The sequence below is a fragment of the Oryza glaberrima genome, chromosome 3, assembly GCF_000147395.1.
Source record: "Oryza glaberrima chromosome 3, OglaRS2, whole genome shotgun sequence".
NCBI lineage: Eukaryota > Viridiplantae > Streptophyta > Magnoliopsida > Poales > Poaceae > Oryza > Oryza glaberrima.
Window position 1 is genome coordinate 16,270,704 of NC_068328.1, and position 19,357 is coordinate 16,290,060.

Consider the following 19,357-nt stretch of genomic DNA (forward strand, 5'->3'; position numbering starts at 1 on the left):
TTCTTTACTTTCAGAATTAGCCAACCCCATAACATGGATCATATGTTTGGAAATTGGTTGAATGGTTTTGAACCTAGACTTAAAAGATAAATTTATATGGGCATTGCGGCAATTTTGTGGGTTTTGTGGCTTAATAGGAACGATGTAGTCTTTAATGGCTCCAATCCAATTTCTTTCATGCAGGTAATCTTCAGAGGGACTCATTGTGCAAGACTTTGGTCTTGCTTTTTAAAGAGGACGATGGAGATGCCATCCAAGTTCATTGTAGAATTTTGGAGACACGAGTAATGGAGTTTTATGCTACTTATGGCTGAAATTTTAGAAGAAGGATTGAAGCTTAGCTTTCTATGATTCTTAATATGGGTTATATCTTTATGTAATATTACCCATGTATCGGGATGAGTCTTATGTAAACTTTCGTAGCTCGTGTTGTCCCCCATATAACTTGATGAGTCTTATGTACTCTTGGAAACTTGTTTGGTTGTGTACACCCTCACAGGTGTAGAGGCTGGGTTTAATATAAATCCATTATCTTAAAAAAAATTGGAAACAGGGGTGGTTTTGCGGCTAATCAAATCAGATACATTCTACGACAAATAAGGATAAATGGAATTTAAATCAACAAGCCCGTCTAGCTCAGTCGGTAGAGCGCAAGGCTCTTAACCTTGTGGTCGTGGGTTCGAGCCCCACGGTGGGCGCCTTCTTTTTTTAATTTCTTTTCACACCCGTTTCATATTTTGATCAATACATTTTGTTCCACACATTTTTCTTACCATTTCATCTTCTTCTCACTTAACATTTTGTTCCACACATTTTTTTTTCTTACCATTTCACCTTCTTCTCGCTTAATAAAACATTTCGTATTTTTCTTCTCACTTAATATAAACATTTCTTGATCAATGCATTCCTTTTCCACACCTTTTTCTTACTTAATAGACCATTTCGCCTTCTTCTCACTTAATAAAACATTTCATATTTTGATCAATGCTTTTCTTTCACACACATTTTTCTTAGTACTACATCCCCTCCAAAATAGAACAATCTAGGATCAGATGGGACTAATCCTAATACTACGACCATTTCATATTTTGATCAAATGCGGTGTGTTTAGATTTATTTAATCTGCTCCATTATAATCTGTACAATATATAAGGAAATGGTCATCTGACTACGTCAGTAATTCTTCAGCAGCTAAGCTTCAACGTACGCCTTCTGCGCCTACTTAATCGATGAGATCTCTCTTCGTGCCGATGATCCGACTCGCAGGAACACACGACCAGCAAAGCAATCATCGATCTTCCTCAACTCTCAACTCTCAGCTCGACTGATTCGATTCCACAATGATCCATGGATGGATGCCGCTATCAGAGGAGCCATGGCGCCAACTCCAAGTAGTCGTCGTCTTCGTCCCCAAGCGAAGAAGGCACCTCCTCCTCCTGCTGCTGCTGCTGGTGGTGGTGGTGGTGGTGGTCACCGTCGTCGTCTTCCTCTGCTTCCAGCTGCCCCAGCAACGCCTCCAGGTCAACAGCTCCAGCCTCGCCACCGCCACCGGCGCCGCCGAGCTCATAGCCAATCGGCATCGGCAGATTCGGCACCGCTCCGGCGGCGGCGTTACCGTCGTCGTGGCCGCCGCCGCGCCACGGGCTGATCAGGAAGCCGTCGAGTCCTCCCAGCTCGATGTCGTCCAAGTCAAGGTCGATACAGACGGCCGGCACCGGCAGGTCGTCGTCATCCTCCGCTCCGGCCAGCTCTTGCTGCTGCTGCTGCTGCACCACCTGCGGCGTGGCCACCTTATCAGCCGCCGCGTCTCCCGGCGCGCCGCTCTCCGGCGGACGGCCGCCGTGGCTGCAGGCGCCTGCCTGCTGCACCACCACTATCCCGCTGCTGCTGTTGTTGTTGCACCGCAGCGCCTTGGTCCGGATTGGGCTGACGACGACCGTGCGGGGCTCCGGCGATCGCCGGCGTCGTGCAGCAGCGCCGGCGGCGTCGGCATTGCTGCTGGTGGTGGCCGCCGCCGGCATGCTGGTGGCGGCGGCGGTCCGTTGCATGGCGACCCGCTTGCTGAGGGTGCTGTTCCAGTAGTTCTTGATTTCATTGTCTGTTCGCCCCGGCAGCCTCCCGGCTATCAGCGACCATCTGCATCCATAGTTCCATACAAGTCTTACCAAGTTTTCAAAATTGAAGCAATTTCGACCAAATTTGAAAAAGAAAAGAACAACACAAAAGTTTTGGTTCGCTACGTATTGCAGATCTACAGCAGTAAACAAGTTTTAAGTATAGATGGCCATATGGCCCGAGGCCCGCGGCCCGGCCCAAGGCACGCCATTTTGGCCCAGCCCAAACATGGCACCTGTACTAGCCAGATCCAACAACCGGGCCATGCCTGGGCTGCACCCTAGGCACGGTGGGTTGGCCCGGCACAACAACTATAGGGATGCAAAATAGACTTAATTACCGTATAAGGCAAGGCCAAAAAGAAGAAGAATACAAAATAGACTTATTTTCCAGCCATATGAACACAGTCAACAGAGTTGAGGGATAAAAAATATACTTTTTTTTGGAGAAGCACAATGGGCCGTCGTGTCTTTCGGACTGCTGTGTATGCAGCCTGTGGGCTGGCACGGCACGGCCCGGCGTGTCAGTCGGGCCATGCTGACCTGATTAACCTCGGCCCAGGCACGGCCGTGCCGTGCCGCCCATTTGACCAACTATAGTTTTATAAGTTCTCTCGCTTCGTACTCCATGTGTCGTAAAGTTTCAGGCCTATTATTATTTTTAATATAAGGTCTTCAATATTTGACCATCTATTTATTTCATAATACGTACCAATAACTATAAAATTAGCATAAGCTTTTAAAAATATGAATATAATTATATGATAGGCATCACATTAGATATAGAAATGGATAATATAAACATAGATATTTGACCATATATTTATTTCTCATTTTATCCCCTTTTTGTTTTTAAGAGTCCAATTGTCTTCCTACTAATTTACGTTAGCAGGTCGTAGTTGTAAAATCTCCTCTCTTTTTTTCTATGATACGTAAGGCTTTTGCGTGTTCGTAAAATAATTATTAGTCAAAAGTTGTCTAGATTGATTTTTCTAAAAACAAGGACGTCTCGTTAAATTGAGACGGAGGGGGTATTAAGTTGCAGTGCACAATGTGAGCTGCACTTTTCCATATGTGAAAGCACAATGCTTGCCACATCTGAGAGAAGTGGTTGTGCATTCATCATGTGCTCTTCCGATCCTAGGCAAAAACTTTGCTCTTCTTTCTTGTGTGAGTTTGTGGCTTTAGGTGTATATATAGAAGCAGCCTTGTATGATTCCATCTGTCATCATCAACTTTGCTGACCTAATTACTCTTATCAGATTACCCTAATCTGGAGAGCAGAGACTGCACTGACAACAAAAGGTTTGTTCTTCTAGAGAGACAGCTGATCTGGAAAATTGTGCAGGTGGTGACTGATTTGGGTAAAAGTGTGCTTAGGTGGTTCTGTTAATTGGAGGCAATTAGTTGTTGGCTTAGTCATGGCTGTGTTGGCCTACTTTGTCTGTTTCTCATCTCATGGAGCAGACAGATGTGTGATATCTGTCATCAAACCAAGAGAAACGAACAGAAAGCTTCATTCCATCATGTGCTAAAGAGAGCAAGCTAGTTACTAGGGAGATGATCATGATGAGTCCATAACCCTAATATACTACTGATGTGCAATCTTTTAAAGGACCCTCTCTACATACGTCTAGCAATAAAATTCTCGGTGATATTCTCAGGATTCTTGATCTCATTTTGGGGAAAAAAATGATTCCCTGTCAGAGTATTTTAAAGAAAAACATTTAAATTTTGAAAGGAAAACCCAATTTTGAACAATTCAGATCTAAAGAAATTGAGGGGCTGTTTGGTTCGCGTCTTGATGCTTGCATGCCTGGCCGGAGCGCTGCCTGAGCTCCAACAACTACGTGTTTGGTTTGTGCCCTGCTGTATCCTGAGCTAGCCTGACCTGACTCTTCATTAGCCTGCTAAATCCTCAGGCAACTTCATTAGCCTGAGCCAGGCCATCGAATTTGGACGCCTGAGCTTCAGGCAGCTACTCTTAATGATGCATGTGTCATTTATTCTATGCTTTGCTCTAGTAAAAGTTGCTTTTTGATATTTTATTATTCTTCAGGTATGTGCATGAACCAAACACAGAAAGCTTCAGGCTGCCTATGAGGCAAGTGTTGCATCTCCCAATGCTGCCTGTCCGGCGTGAGTTTTTCTCAGGCGTGGCCCTCAGGACACGAACCAAACAACCCCTGAGTAACTGCAGCATTTTTGTGGGAGCAGAAAAAAAATCTCGGCGAGATTCATCAGAACTATGGTCATCCGCCAGTAGTGATCATGTCCTTGTACGCTCTAGCTAAAATTCATTCATTTGGCTCGCAAGAAAAGAAAATAAAATCATTCATTTGGCTTGAACACTAGTGTCAGGCTGTCTGCAATCTGCATGTTACTGTTCCCCTAGAGTTTAGCATCGGAGTTTGGCTGATTTAGAACGGACTTAGAAACAGGGCGCCAAAAAAGAGAGAGAGAGAGAGAGAGAGAGAGAGAGAGAGAGGAGAGAAACAGGATTTTACTGAACAAGAATGCATCATGGCTGCATCGTCAATTTCTTCAGCAACGCAGGAATGCAGATATGCAGGCATGCAGAGCAAAGCAGTCCTATCAAGTATGCAAATCAATCACTAACTACTCCAGTACATACACTGAATTGGCGAGTTAAATTACTGATAAGCAAGCAGGAAATGAAAGTGGTAGGCCGGGCTGGATTAATTTGCAGGAGAGGAGGAGAGGAGAGGATCAGAGACAGGCCTGTTGCCGAGGAGAGTGTGGAGCCTGAGGATGAGCTCCTCCTCGTCGCCGGAGATGTTGCCCCTCTTGATCCCCGGCCGCAGGTAGTTGAGCCACCGCAGCCGGCAGCTCTTCCCGCACCGCTTCAGCCCTGCATTGCATTCATCCATGGCGATCTCATCTCATCACTTCATCAGCTGTTCACCACCGATCGAAGGCAAAGCTAGAGAGTAGAGAAGAGGAGGAAGAGGACGACGACCGACCGGCTCTCTTGGGGAGGGCTCCCCATTTGCCCTCCCCGTGCTTGGCGATGTAGGACACCAGGATGTCGTCCTCCATTGCCGTCCATGCCCCCCTGTTCAGCCCCTCCTTGGAGCAGCACGGCTTCCTCCCCATCCACGATTTCTCGATCGATCGCCTACAAACAATGCCAATGGCGGCAGCGTCTCTCTTGCTCTCTCTCTCTCTCTCTCTCTCTCTTGTTGATCTCAAGCAGAGAGCAGGAGACACGTCTGGCTATGTCATATGTAGTGACTCCGATTTGCACAAGGCATTCCGTTCTTAGATGATGTGGTTATCTCAAGGGGATGGATTTGATCGTCTCAATTACTCCACTAACCAGATACAATCATTGGTGCCGTGGTTAGGGGCGGATCTACAGTATAAGTGTCGGTGTCAGGCGACAGACTTTCGGTAAAACCTATTGCAAAACTTCTTATCCATATACTATAACACCATGATCTAAGTATAATTAACATATTATGACACCGATAGACATGTTATGATACCAACGAGTCGATTTTCTGGATCGGTAGTAGCTTTGATTTGCAGAGTGACCACATACAGATTCTGAGGTTGGCATTCACCATCAGCGGTTAATACCAACCAATTTAACTCTTTAACCCAACTGTTCGTGCCTTACGCAACCGACCACTTTAACCAAACGGCGCCTGGAATTTTTTAGGGAATCTTCTTTAACAAAACTGGGAAGGTGACCTGTATGCGCGGGTATTTGTACGGTTGAACTTAAAATTATACTCCACCCGTTTCAAAATATAAGTATTTTTAAAATAGTGTCAAGTCAAACATTTTTAACTTTTACTATTAATAGCAAAAAAATAAAAAGATCAATCAGTTAAAATTAATGTTACTAGTAGATTTATCATTGAATAAACTATCATAAAATACAACTCTCTTTATTTAAAACATCTTACTTTTATATATATTGTTAACCAAAGTAGCATCTAAAAATTATGTCGAAGTCCAAAAATACTTATATTATAGGACGAAGAGAGTAGTTTGTTTCTATGATCATATGATTTGTATAATGGCTATTTGAGGGTATAAACAAATCAATTAACTTTTACAAAGTTGAGAATTTGTTATAGAAAAGTATACCAAAATAATTATATAGTATTTTTCACGAAAAGTATCATAGCTTGGGAAGCGTGCAAATAAAAATCCAAAACCTAGAATAAAAAAAATAACAGGGTCTTAGCTAGGCTCCCCTATAACACTCTTGTTTTGATAATAGGTCTAGTGATATTGGTTAATATTTTTTTTCACTTACGTGAATAAGTAGTACTAAATATAAATACACCCTAGTACATTATAATTAGGTAATTGACCATCTGTTTTAGCTCACACGGGTTTACATGTTGTGAAAAATCAAACCACGCTGGTTAATTCTTCTCTCTGTGCATTACCCTTCAATTTGTTTTGACGTTATTAACAAACTAAACGTTATACTTTGATGAATTGGTACATCTTCACCTTGGCAAAGTGGTAGCGTGCAGCTGTTGTGATCGCTTTGGTTTAATATATTTCAATGCAGAAAATATATATACACACATACACAAAGTTTGTATACGCACTAAAAAATAAAAAAATAAAAAATACATCACGTATAGAAAGTTTGTATACGCGTATTGTATAGAAAGTTTGTATACGCATATACAAAGTTTGTATACGCGTATATAAACTTTCTATACGTATGAATATAAATTTGGTATACATACGAATATAAACTTGGTATTTATACATCTTTAGAAAAACTGTAAAAAACCGAACAGAAAAGAAACTGGAAAAAAACCAAATAAACGAAAAAACCAGAGGAAAAAAACCAAATGAACAGAAATGAAAAAAAGAAGAGAAAGAGAAAAAAAAGGGAAAATTTGCTCCTCTCCCTCGCGGCGCGTCCGCCGCTCCCTCTCCGCGCGCGACACATGTCCAGTCGCGTGGAGAGGGGGGCGCGCGACTGATCACGCAATGTAGAGGACCGGAGAGAGATGTCTTCAGAGGCTTTCGTTTTAACAACAGATAGATCTGAAGATCTAAACAATTGGTCCATTGTTTAAGTGGAAATTGATGGGCAACTATTTCTTTTACAAAATAGGTTTGAACTTAGTATAAATTAGTCAATATGTGAAGAGTAAATTGCATATTGGGCCACCTTTCTTTACCATTGTGTCAATTTAGACCGGGGATAGAACAATCTTTTCACTTTGGACCACCTAAATTTACATGTTTGTTTCACTTTGGGCCTCTTCTTCCACATCCAGCTCCCTCTCTCTTATCTCTATTTCTTCTCTCTTTCTTGACTGCAAAGGGCTAGAGGAACCACCATGAGCAGGCCAACAAGTGATCGTCAGTGCTCGTACCGAAGCTCCGTCAGCGTCACCTCCTCGTGCTTGGAAAGGAGATCGATCTCCCTGGCTGTTGGGAGGTCAAGCTCCAGCTCGAGGTAGAGTATGGCAAACAACGGGACTCGAGATAGTGAGGCATCAGCAGAGCTTGAGAATGAGTGCGGCATGTAATTCAGGGAGGCCAGAGAGAAGATCGATGGAGTTGAAGGTGGAAGAGTGCCCCAAAATGAAACAACATGTAAATATAGGTGGTTCAAAGTAAAAAGGTTACTCTATCCCTGGTCCAAGTTGAAACAATGGTAAAAAAAGGTGGCCCAATATGCAATTTACTCGTGAAGAGTAAATAGATCATATGGCAGTGTAAATTTTATATTCAAACCCCCCGTTATTTAAAAATGTTTAATGATGTAAATGGATAAAAATTAACTATATGATTCAAATGTTTATAGTTCTTTAAAATTTATTATCGTTGTCACCTCGGCAGATCACCTTAGTTGTCTCATGTATGAAGCTTCATCATACATGCGAAGGCATAGATGTACATGTGCATTGTGCAGAGGGTCAGATAAATGTTCTTAGAGGCTTTGTTTTCATCAAAAGATAGATCTCATATTCTAAATAATAGGTCCACTGGCTTAAGCAAAAGATTTTTAGGCAAATATTTTTAATTAAAAAAATAGTTTAAAATAACAGATTCACTTGTTTAAATATAAATTGGTTAATATAGATCATATAATAGTGCAAACTTTTTTTTCTCAAACGGTGCACTATTTGTAAATATTTAACGATGTAAGTGGATAAAAGTTAGCTATCAATTTATTATACTTTTTTCAAATTAAATATCACTTTATTTTCAAATTAACTATCACTTTATTTTAAAATTATTGTAAGTGGATAAAATTTTGTACATGTAGAGGAGGTCGGTTTAGACTAATGTTTTTATAAGTTTTTCTTTTAATAAGTGAGATTGATTTCCTGTGGTGCATCTTGTAGGCCCATGGTGACTGAACCATGCATATGGTTGGCACGTCTAATAGTGTTCTTTAGGAAAAAGGAAAACGAAAACATACTCTACCGTACTTGATCGGTGTTTATAGTTGTTTAAATTTGAGTGAAGTGTATAGACAGTCCTTAAACTTGTACGAATGTGTCATCTAGGTCTCTAAACTCTCAAAATGTATTTTTGGGTTTCTGAACTTGTCATGAGTGTCATGTAGGTCCAAACGGGCTCCAACCCGCTCGGTGAGATGATGTGACATGCCACGGTGACGCTTACATGTCAGTGGGATCCACATGTCATTCGCATAAAAAAACAAAATTTAAAAAGAGAGGAGAGAGAGAGAGGAGAAAAAGGATGTTTTTAATTTTGAAAAAATAAATGAAAAAAGAGAGGAGAAAAACAATGTTCTTAATTTTTTCTATATATGACTGACATATGGATTCTATTAACACATAAGCGCCACATCAGCACACGGAGTGAGTTGGAGCCCATTTGGATCTATATGACACCCAAGACAAGTTGAGGGGCCCAAAATGCATTTGAGAGTTCAGGGACCTAGGTGACTTGACATACCTACACAAGTTTAGGGACCGCCTGTGTACTTTACTCTTTAAATTTTATTGTCACAAAATAAATTTCCATCTAACTAATATAGCATAAAAAGAGAAGAGATAGGAAATAGAAGGGGAGGTCATATAGGGGAACGCGAGTAGGTACATACACATGATGGTACGGGAGGTAGGCATAGCACAGCAAACCGGGCTAGAGGTTGACCCGCTCTGGTTGTTAGTTCACCGGTTGAACCACCGGATCACTGGTCGAACTGCGGTTTTTTATTTATTAATATTATATTTGATTTGCATTATTTGAAATATAGAATCATCACAAATTGGTGAAAATATACATAAATAAACTAGTATATCTATTATTATATGGCCACAACATCAAAAAAAATATAGCGTGGTAACATAATAAATTCATAATGCTATACTGCTAGGACAAATTAAAACCGGTTCGATTCTTCAAAAACCACTCCCAATTCACCGGTTCCCATAAAACCTCCCGGTTCACAGGTTTTTTACCGGTTCGATTGCAGGGACGGTCTTTTTGTTGAACTGAGCCATCAAGGTCGCCGGTTCCAGTTTTTCTTGATTCAACCGCCAGCTCGGTCCCCCCCCCCCTTTTTTTACTATGCAGGTAGGGCATAGTGTCTATTTTTCTTTAATATAAATCTAATCTAATGGTTTATAATATTGGACCTACCGATTTAATTGAAAATCAAATGATGTGTTTTGTTTTTCTTATCATCTTCTCTAATTAATTAAAGCGCCACGTATCAGCTTGAGAGCGTTTTTGAACACTACATGTCAACTTAAGAGCGCTTTTATAAAGTTTAATGTACTTTTAGTATGTAATATGAATATGATATGATACCTGAAATAACTTTATAATATGATACAGAAAGAGTAACAAACATGCATCAAATTCAACATGTGACTTGAGTTTCCTTTCGGCCTAATACCAGCCCAACATTGTGCTTACACGGGCCGTAACCCATTAAATTCACCTCCGAGCCCATTCCACTCGAAAAAGACCTTCGGGAAGCCTCTTTGCCTCCCGCTCCTCGCCGCCCCCGCCCCGCCGCCTCCCCCCCACTTCAAGTCTCCATTCCTCCATCGCCGCCTCGATCTACTCGCCGATGGCACTCTCCCCTCCCGCGGCCGCGCGCTCTTAGCATCCGCCGCCGCCGCCGCCGTCCACGCCTTCGATCCACTCCCATGTCGGAGCCGCCGGCCTCATCCTGCCTGCTTCAGTAGGCTAACCGACAGGGGGGGATTCCGGCCGGGAGCCAGGCTGGGCGCCCATGTCCCCCTCCGCCACCTCGCCGCCGAATCGCCCACACCGCAAGCGCCGCGCCGGTGCCGGTGGCTGTGGCGCTGACGACGGCTCGACCCGCCGCCGCGGCCGCAGCGCTGTCCTCCTCGGCCCCACCCACTTCCCCGCCGTTCGCTCCTTCGGCCTCCGCCTCGCCCTCGTCGTCGCCCCAGCCCCACGTCACCGCCGCAAGCAGCGCCCGCTCCACTACGCCTGCCGCCCCACCTCCCTTCCCTGTCGCCGCCGCCGTCGCCTCCGCAGTATCATCTCCCTCCTCCACCTCCCCATCCTCCGCCCGTTCTACCTCCGCTACATCCTCGCGGCAGCCGCATCAGGCCCCTGCCGCTGCCGCCGGAAGGAATCCCTGGTAGGCATGGGAAACTACATCTCGCGGGTGCTCCGGAAGAGCTCTAGTGACCGTGGTAAGGCGCCGCCAGCCGACGATACAGCCAAGCAGGTACCCAATTTTTAATCTAATTGAGTACATCTGGCATGTAATTTGCTTGAACCGTCAGTTTGCACAGTAAAATTGACAATGCAACATAGTTTCAAAAGATGGTAATACGTTTGTGTCAATCCAAATTGCTTTTAGTGAAATAAGTGGATAAGTAGGAATTTATATTAGCTATATTGTATCAAGTATTTTAATCCACAAGTGAGAGTAAAAAGTTAAGTACTTGCATTTCCAGCCTGTTCATTTTTTTTTCTTTTGAAGTCAAATACTGTTAACTAAATTAATTTGAGCACTGCAAATTGACCTTTGTTGTCATATTTTATCCTTGACTATTCCAGGATCTATGTGAAGTTTTTACACCTCTGACAAATGAAGAAGAAAGTGAAGTAAACAACATTTTGTATGGCAGTGATCAAAGGTATTGTAGGCAACCATGAATTTAATTGGCTGATTACTTCTCCTATATCTTTAGCACAATCAGGAATTGATTTTTCCCTTTCTTTTTTTGCAGTAAGAAAATAATAGTGATGCATGGACCTTCCAATATTGATATTACTAAAGAGAAAATCTGGTGCTTGAGAACTTGTAATTGGTTAAATGATGAGGTGAATACGGCCTGTCCATGGAAGGAATCCTGAAGAATATGTTAAACAAATGTCCCATTCTTTCTGATCTTGACATTAGTGGTTCCATTTTCCATGCTTCACAGAATCAAGACTGCATCAGCATTCTACTTTTGTTCCTTGCAGGTCATTAATTTGTACCTTGAATTGTTAAAGGAGAGGGCGCAAAGAGAACCAAAAAGATTTTTGAAATGCCACTTCTTCAATACATTCTTTTATAAGAAGGTTAGATAATTTGCATATTTTTCTTTCCGGTGCTGTATGATGGAATGTTCTTTTCAATATTTCTGTAGTTCTGTTACACGCACCATTTTATGATCTTCAGCTTATCAGTTGTCTCTTTGAAGCACTATCAAGTGATATTTATGCAATTATTACTTGACTCTTTTCCCTTTTTTTGAGGGGAATTTATTATTTTCCTTCCGTAGTAGGAATTATCTGCCAGTTAGCAGGAAAACCTGTGATTCTTTTCCTTCGATAGTGGAAATTGTTGGCTAGTTTGCACAAAAAACCTGTGTTTCAACACTCAAGCATACGGTACCATACATTTGTTTGAGAACACGCAATTCCTACCTTATCCTTAATATATGTTGATGTGTGCCTTGTATTTACTTAATTGATGACCCTTTTCTTGAGTTACAAATTTTGTGTGGTTGTTATTCTCTTACTTTTTTTTTGCTAATTTTCCTTGTAGGTTGTAACATCCCTTACTATTTATTAATAACCTTGCTTAGATATCAAATGAATTCTAGCAGTAGTTTGCACCTTCATGATTTTCTGAATTCTCTTCAGCTTGCTTGTGGAAAAACTGGTTATGACTATCAATCTGTAAGAAGATGGACAACCCTCAATAGATTGGGCTATGGGCTTGTTGAGTGTGAGAAAGTAATGTTACTGTTATTATTTTTTTAATGTTTTTCATGTCTGTTTGTCTTTCAAACAAATCATGAGATTTATTGTGCAGATCTTTATTCCAATACATAGAAATGTGCATTGGTGCCTTGCGATAATAAACATGAAGGATAAAACTTTTCAATACCTTGATTCTTTTGGCGGCATGGACCATGCTGTGCTGAGAATACTGGTAAGCTTAGCTGATTACAAGTATATTACTGGATTAGAGAGCCAGTTACTTCCAATTAGTTCAGTTACAAGTCCGACTTATGAGACGTTAGTTTGGTAAGATGGCACATTGATGACTTAACAGTTGATTCAGTCATAGCATTTGGACTTAATTGCTCCAAATTAATTTTGCTAAGCATGTTATGGTGCTCTCTATTTGGATGCCATAAATCTCCAGCTCCCACAATAGTTAAAGGGTGGACAAAATTTTACCCCTGATGCATTCATGGACTTATTTTTTGGTGCTATAGAAATGAGAAAGGTCTTACGTTATCACAAATATTTGTGATATCTTAAAATCTGACATGATTCAGAGTCATTCTTTGAAATTTAAATTGTGACTTACGAAGCAGTAATCCATGTTAATTAGAATTTACCCATCAGGTGCTATTTCAAGCTTTCAGTTATTTTCAAGTGAAGTTCTGTTTTCTATTCCTCTCAGGCTAGATATATCAGGGATGAATTGAATGACAAGAGTAACATACAGGTAGACACCAGTTCATGGCTGAAAATATCATCAGATTCTTGTCCTTTGCAGCAGAATGGGTACGTTCTCTTTACATGCTACATATGACCTACCAGAATTACGTATGGAATGAATAATGGTTTACCTTCGGTTCTGCAATGAACACAGATGAAGGTCTAAATTTTATCACTCAGTGCATTAATACATTATCGACATTTGTGTTGTGCATATCAATGACCAAGCATGGTCCGCATGGATATGTTTGACACTGAATTTCTCTTTTAATAGGTGGGATTGTGGTATGTTTATGCTTAAGTTCATTGATTTCCACAGTAGAGGTATTGGCCTATGCTTTACTCAGGTGAGTATAGTACAAAATACTGGATTCAAGTTATTATATATGCTTAATCTGTTCACTCATTGATTTGCTGTTTGCACTATTAAGTCAATCTCAAATGAAGAGTCTTAACCTGCTAAGATGAAGCACAATCTCTCTCTTTCATACATCTAAAGTGGAGTAACATGTACCTTGTACTTAATTGTGTTTGGTGTCATCTAAATCAATCACTATTTGCAGGAACATATGGATTACTTTAGGAAACGAACAGCGAAGGAGATACTGAGATTGAGAGCTGACTGAAAAGATGTACTTTCTTGTTCACACATTCTTGGGCATTTTGTCAAGGTAGGTATTCTTGCGACCTATTGGAAAAGACATAATGATGTATTTATTTTCTACTAGGGTGTTTTGTTGATTACAAGTGGCTGGAACAATTTTGCATAATTCTTTACCCCTTCATTTTCTAGGATCTTATTTTGATAGAATAGGGAGAGATTGAAATGAGACCCCCAAGGGAACAAGACAGAGCTAACAGAAGTCGGAATGTAAGAGCTTAGATGATTAGAACAAGAATGCTTAACCCATACCATGTATAGCCGCCAATTAGAACTATAAAGAGATAAAAGGGGGTATGAATCCACATTTTGTTATTCTTTAAAATATTCAAGTGAACTGTTATGAAATAGATATGAGGTGATTTACATCAATTATATTTTGTGAAAAGGGCGTCACCCATCAAATTTTTTTCCTTATAGCATCTCCTTTGCCTCTGGCAGTATTAGCCATTGGCTAACTTGAAAAATAATTGTCGAAGGTGATCGTCTTTCTGGAACTCATATTTCCCAGCACCACAGGATATGAAATATGGTAACTCACAACCCGCAAATCTCTGCCTGCTGGTGTAATTATAAGTAATCGACATACTTCCTGTAAGCACATACGAAGTTATCATCTCTACCCCAACATTCAGTTGGATGAGATCATAATAGGAAACTGTAAGCTGAAGTGTTTTCATCAAGGATTTGGAAAATTGCAGTATTTACTAGCAAAAGATATTGACATCATATATTGCTGTTTACAGAAAAGAACCTGTATAGGCGGTTCTAGCAATAAACTACAAATAACTAGCTTGGTACGTGTAGGACAGGCAATTGTAAAGTTGGATACGATCTAAGAATGGCTTGGCAATCAGCATGTTTGGATTCGTTTGCTCCAGTGCTTAAAATGATTTCAAATTTTTCCTGCATAAACAAAGCACAACGATCGAGAGAGAAGAATCATATGGATACATGCAGACAAAGCGATGGATTTTTTAAATCTCTTTCCTTTGTCCTTCCTTGAGTCAATATCTGATCACCTGCCAATCAACGTACACACGAATCAGATGGCCTTGGATCTGTGTCTCGTACTCATATTCATGAAACATTCCTGAATATATGACGGCTTACGATATCAATATCATTTCTCAAGAGCTGACAAAAGAGAACAGGATTTAAAACCTATCAAATACTCCCTCCTTTCTAAAATATAATGTGACACATCTTAGTTATATCAATCTAGATAGGGACATCCAGATTCATGGTATTATGATACATCCCATTTGATCCTAGGTTTTTATATTCTGGGACGAAAGGAGTATACATGGTAATAGGTATACATCTGCATGCAAAACAGCTTAAGGGTGTGTTTGATTGAGCTGTGGCTTTTAAAAAAGTAGCTGTTGGCTGTGGATTTTTGAAAAGTAGCTATAGAATATAGGCTGTGGCTTTTGGAAAAGCTTGTTTGGTTTAGCAGCTGTAGCTTTTGAAATAACTAGTCTCGCTTACAAGCGGGTCCCACATGTCATAAACATATTGGATCTTCTTGTTCCTCTCACCACCATAGGATGCCTGAGATCACTGGAGCTGCTCGGTTGGGGCAGATGCGGCGGCGCCGCTGGATCGGCAAGACGGCGGCGGGGGTTCCGGCTCCTCGGCTCCGCCTCCACGCGCGACTGGCACCCATGGACCGCCGCGCCCCTGCCCCGGCCTGTGCGGCCGCCTGCAGGACCTCACCGCAGGCGTCCAGGTCCTCTGACGCCAGGTTAATCTAGTCCTAGAATAAGTTAATCTAGTAATAGAATAGAATATGACATCTTAGTACTAGATTAACTTATTTTCAGACGGAGTAGTATGAATTTCCTGTTGTCAATTTGTCATCCACCCAAATGACATATTTCTTCACAGGCTTGCTCTTGGCTGTCACTATCATCTATCAGTACAATATTGTTCCAGCGAAGACTTAGCCAGGAACAGCAGCATCTGTGCTTTGATATATCATATGTTTATTCTTGCGAGCGCACATCGTAAGAAAGAGCAAAGTAATCACGACAAATAGCATCGTTAAAGGTGAAATGCACGTCATCGTACTATAGGTATGTCTTGTAATAATTGGTGGGAACTGGGAAGGTTTCTGGAGTTACCGACTTTTGGTCAATATCGTCGTATCAACACGGATAACTTTGAAAAGAAAACAACTCCAAGAAAACAAATTGATCGGTACTTCAAAATCAACACCACTATTACTCATATAAAAATATTACACCATAAAATATTTTCAGCGGCCAATATGGGGAAACAGCTTTGACGTATATAGTTCTGATAATCTGGAACACATCAATTTCAAAATTTTTAAACGTTGACTGCACTGCACACACTCTAAAACAAGAATGGCCAGAAATGTGCAAGACCTTGCTCTAGATCAAGCTGTCAAGTTTGGTGAGGATCTTGCTACTGCAATCTTTGCTGATGATTGTGGGGTTGCAAATTATCATTAAACAAGAAGATCGGACCCGGCCCATGTGGATGAAAAGCTTCTCAGATTCTCGTCCTTGGGTTCGATTGCAATAATCACATGGAGCTTAAGAGTCAACTATCCTATCAACCACTGGATCAGCACCAGCTTTATTCCTCAAAAGGGAAAAAAAAATCCTGATTGTACTCTCATCTTTATTCTGCCCCAGCAGCAATCTCCTCTATCTGAAAAATGCTGTCGATCTGTCATTTGTGTTAGGCTGGCCCTGGCCCTGGTCTGGCCACCAGGGCTCAGTTTTGGTGCTTTTGTAGCTAGCTTGGTCATGCAAAGTTGCTTTCTCTTCGGAAGATCCCAATCGGTCGAGAGTTGATTATATATAAAAACGACTTATTATTGATAAAAAAGTAATTTGAGTAAAAAATTTATATAGAAATGTTGTTAATGACTTAAAAGCCAATACTTTAAAATTATGTTAAGAATACTCTAAAATTTAAGTTTTAAAATTTAAATTTTGGTAGTGAATGATATGTTGTGGGGCAAACGATGAGGCCTTTGTTAAAGTGGAACTACATGGCATATTCAGAAACAAGGTTAAAAAAAGGGAATATACAATAGTGGACATATTGTGGAAAATGCTAATAATATTCCCTGCAAAAAAGAAAAGAAAAAGGCTAAAATATTAAAGAGCTAGTGATTCATACTTGTAATAGCCAACTATTCTGCAAGTAAAGGAGATAGATATTGTTTCCCATCAAATCAAGAGATGGAATAGGGTGCGAGCAAGTGACATCTTGCATGAAAAGGAAGGGATCACTCAGACACACTAACTCACTAATTTAACCATAACAAAGTGTAGGCTAATTTGTGTTTTCTTTCTTGAAAACTATTGAGGTGTCTTTGTTTTAAAGCTTCCAATAACGTCTCTAAAAATTTCAGCCCTTTTGCCAACATGCATTAGTTAGACAAGTTGAAATCTTGACAGGGATAGGAAAAAAAAAAGGAGAAAGGGGCAGGTACATTCCCAACTTTCCATTGGCCATTACACAACACTTTCACAATCAAGGCAGGTTCTAGCTCTAGCTCAATCTCTTCTAGAGCTGGAGTCTAACCAAACGATTTCAGCTCCATAAAGAAGAAAGCGGAACAAGCTAAAGTGATATGAAAAAAGAACTAGACAGGTGGAGCGGAGTTTGGGCTGCTCCGTGGCTCTATTGCTAAAGTTAGATTTAGTAGTTGGTGCCCTACCAAATAGATCATTGATAACTCTACAAATAAGGAGACATGTTGTTCGCTTTGTTAAGGAAAGATTCATTTCTTAGGGGAAAATTTCACTTTGCACCAAATTTCCTTTGTGTAGTTGTGGTAACTAAACTGTGTATACAAAGAAATACGCATTGTTTTCATTGGCTGGTCCAAATTGTAGGGAAATGCAGACGATAGTGATCACATCAACATTGTTAATGCATACAAATATAGACGATATGTGTGATTTTGACACAAATGTATTTCAAAGCATGCATATGCAAATATTAAGGAAATATGTTTTTGTTATGCGCCGGATGGGGGCCCAAACGCCTAAGAGCGTAGTTGTGCTTGATGGGAGGGTGAGGGCGCACGCCTCGCCTCCCCGGAGCCATGCCGGCGAACGGAATAGAAGGAGAAGGGAAGAGATTGACCTGGGGATAATTGCTTGCTTTATTTCCTGAATGATCTGCCATATATAAGCTTACAACTAAACCGAATTGCTAATTTAAAGGACTCAACAAACTAACAAACTTTAGATAAAATTGAGAAACAACAAGAACTGTAGCAATCCGAAAACGATGTTGACGCTCCCCTGTGCGCGCGATGCCTCATCTGCCCACTTACGTCACACCACCCTCATCCGTTCCCGCTCCTAGGCTTCGCTTTATCGCACGACGGTGGTATGAAAATCCCCACATAACAGTTTTTATCATTTTTATGAATTAAGACTTTGAGATCCTCATTGCCATCGGTCTCTGCAGCTGTTCTTAAAATGTTAAAGGCATGGACAGCATGGTGCAAGAATAGAAAGAAATCAAGAATTTGGTTATATGTTCTATGAAGGTCCTGTTATTTTGTGATTAAGATACAATTTTTAACTCAATTTTCATTAACATGCTTTTTAAATGAATTGCCGAATGGTACATTTCATGTGAAAACTTTCTATATAGAACTTGTTTTAAAATATTAGATAAATCAATTTTTCAAGTTTAAAAAAATTAAAACTTAACAAATCATTTATTAATGGCTTTCTTGTTTTGCGTGCCCGTACATAATCTTCATCTATCGCTTTCTCGAATTGGGGGCCAAAGTCCTACAAAATTTACAAATTGTCAAAACTTTTGAAAGGTTACATATTAGAATAAAAGCATCAACTTAAAGACACAGGAAAGAGATAATTTTATTTTCCTCCACTTATATTGAATAGTCTATTCGATAAGAATCTTGAAAAAATTGTGTGCTCGAATTATTTATTTCAAATGATTTTGGAGATTTTGTCCTATACAAATCAGATGCTCTAACTTTTCTTGTTCCATAGAGGCTATTCCAAATTTATGTCAGTTCAAAGTTACTCAAAGAACAGTATTTTTCAAGACATAACGGAATAATAAGTTATGTTAATTAAATAGTATTATGCTGGTATATAACATCAATTACTCCATCCCATCCATTCTAAAATATGTTATTTCGAGCGTTTAAAAAAAATACTCTAAATTAAGTAATACTTCCTCTACCTAATCACTAGTCAGTTAATTTTTCTCAGTCTTACTATAACCATGTCCCACTCTGCAACCATCCCAGAGGCACTCGATGGTTCATATCCTCCATCATAATGACACGACACTGACGTGTGAGGCAATAAAGTTGCGTTTGGTTAAAGGGTTGGGATGGGTCGGGTTGTGTTGAACCCATTTTTTTAAGTGTATTTGGTTTGGAGACATGTGGGATAGGATGGTCAAGAATATTCCCCTAAGATCCGGGTTGACATGGTCACTCAAAAACTGACATGGTCCCTCAAAAACTGACAGACCATTCCAACCCATTTTTTTCTCACGCTGACATGTGGCACATTCCTTCAAAAGTAGGATTATTATATCCCTTATGCCAAACAAATATATGTGATCATCCCATCCTAAAAACAGGGATGAGTCCAACTCATCACATCTTGTCCCCAAACTA

The 19,357-nt window shown here is 40.5% G+C and overlaps 2 protein-coding genes and 1 non-coding gene across 6 annotated transcripts; 2 read left to right on the forward strand and 1 right to left on the reverse strand.

Annotated features, from left to right (window-relative positions):
* The first annotated feature begins 625 nt into the window (after positions 1-625).
* Positions 626-698, forward strand: TRNAK-CUU (transfer RNA lysine (anticodon CUU)). Its single transcript has one exon. It is a non-coding gene; the product is annotated as a tRNA-Lys (tRNA).
* A 307-nt stretch (positions 699-1,005) lies between these two features.
* LOC127767823 (transcription factor MYB1-like) lies at positions 1,006-5,353 on the reverse strand. The gene is made up of 3 exons (XM_052293274.1): positions 5,099-5,353; positions 4,857-4,986; positions 1,006-2,136 (listed from the first exon to the last, which is right to left on the reverse strand). Exons 1-3 carry the CDS (start codon positions 5,229-5,231, stop codon positions 1,365-1,367), a joined length of 1,035 nt encoding a protein of 344 aa, XP_052149234.1. The 5' UTR covers positions 5,232-5,353; the 3' UTR covers positions 1,006-1,364.
* A 4,781-nt stretch (positions 5,354-10,134) lies between these two features.
* LOC127765716 (putative ubiquitin-like-specific protease 1B) lies at positions 10,135-15,832 on the forward strand. Of its 4 annotated transcripts, none has more exons than XM_052290658.1 (10): positions 10,135-10,812; positions 11,148-11,227; positions 11,321-11,414; positions 11,559-11,657; positions 12,225-12,317; positions 12,397-12,516; positions 12,997-13,100; positions 13,309-13,381; positions 13,598-13,705; positions 15,245-15,832. In XM_052290658.1, exons 1-9 carry the CDS (start codon positions 10,345-10,347, stop codon positions 13,658-13,660), a joined length of 1,194 nt encoding a protein of 397 aa, XP_052146618.1. In that variant the 5' UTR covers positions 10,135-10,344; the 3' UTR covers positions 13,661-13,705; positions 15,245-15,832. The 4 variants fall into 4 exon arrangements, with proteins under 4 accessions (XP_052146618.1, XP_052146617.1, XP_052146619.1 ...); XM_052290657.1 differs by lacking the exon at positions 15,245-15,832 and adding an exon at positions 13,828-14,879; XM_052290659.1 differs by lacking the exons at positions 12,225-12,317; positions 15,245-15,832 and adding an exon at positions 13,828-14,879.
* The last annotated feature ends 3,525 nt before the right edge of the window (positions 15,833-19,357 follow it).

What these genes read in the sequence shown, in the direction of transcription:
- LOC127767823 (XM_052293274.1), bottom strand. Translation starts at nt 5,231, where the DNA reads ATGGGGAGGAAGCCGTGCTGCTCCAAGGAGGGGCTGAACAGGGGGGCA. An exon ending in AGCCCTCCCCAAGAGAGCCG is followed by an intron (nt 4,987 to 5,098) that starts GTCGGTCGTCGT and finishes AATGCAATGCAG; the next exon opens with GGCTGAAGCGGTGCGGGAAG. An exon ending in CACACTCTCCTCGGCAACAG is followed by an intron (nt 2,137 to 4,856) that starts GCCTGTCTCTGA and finishes CTATGGATGCAG; the next exon opens with ATGGTCGCTGATAGCCGGGA.
- LOC127765716 (XM_052290658.1), top strand. Translation starts at nt 10,345, where the DNA reads ATGTCCCCCTCCGCCACCTCGCCGCCGAATCGCCCACACCGCAAGCGC. An exon ending in GTAATTGGTTAAATGATGAG is followed by an intron (nt 11,415 to 11,558) that starts GTGAATACGGCC and finishes TGTTCCTTGCAG; the next exon opens with GTCATTAATTTGTACCTTGA. An exon ending in TTGGCCTATGCTTTACTCAG is followed by an intron (nt 13,382 to 13,597) that starts GTGAGTATAGTA and finishes CACTATTTGCAG; the next exon opens with GAACATATGGATTACTTTAG.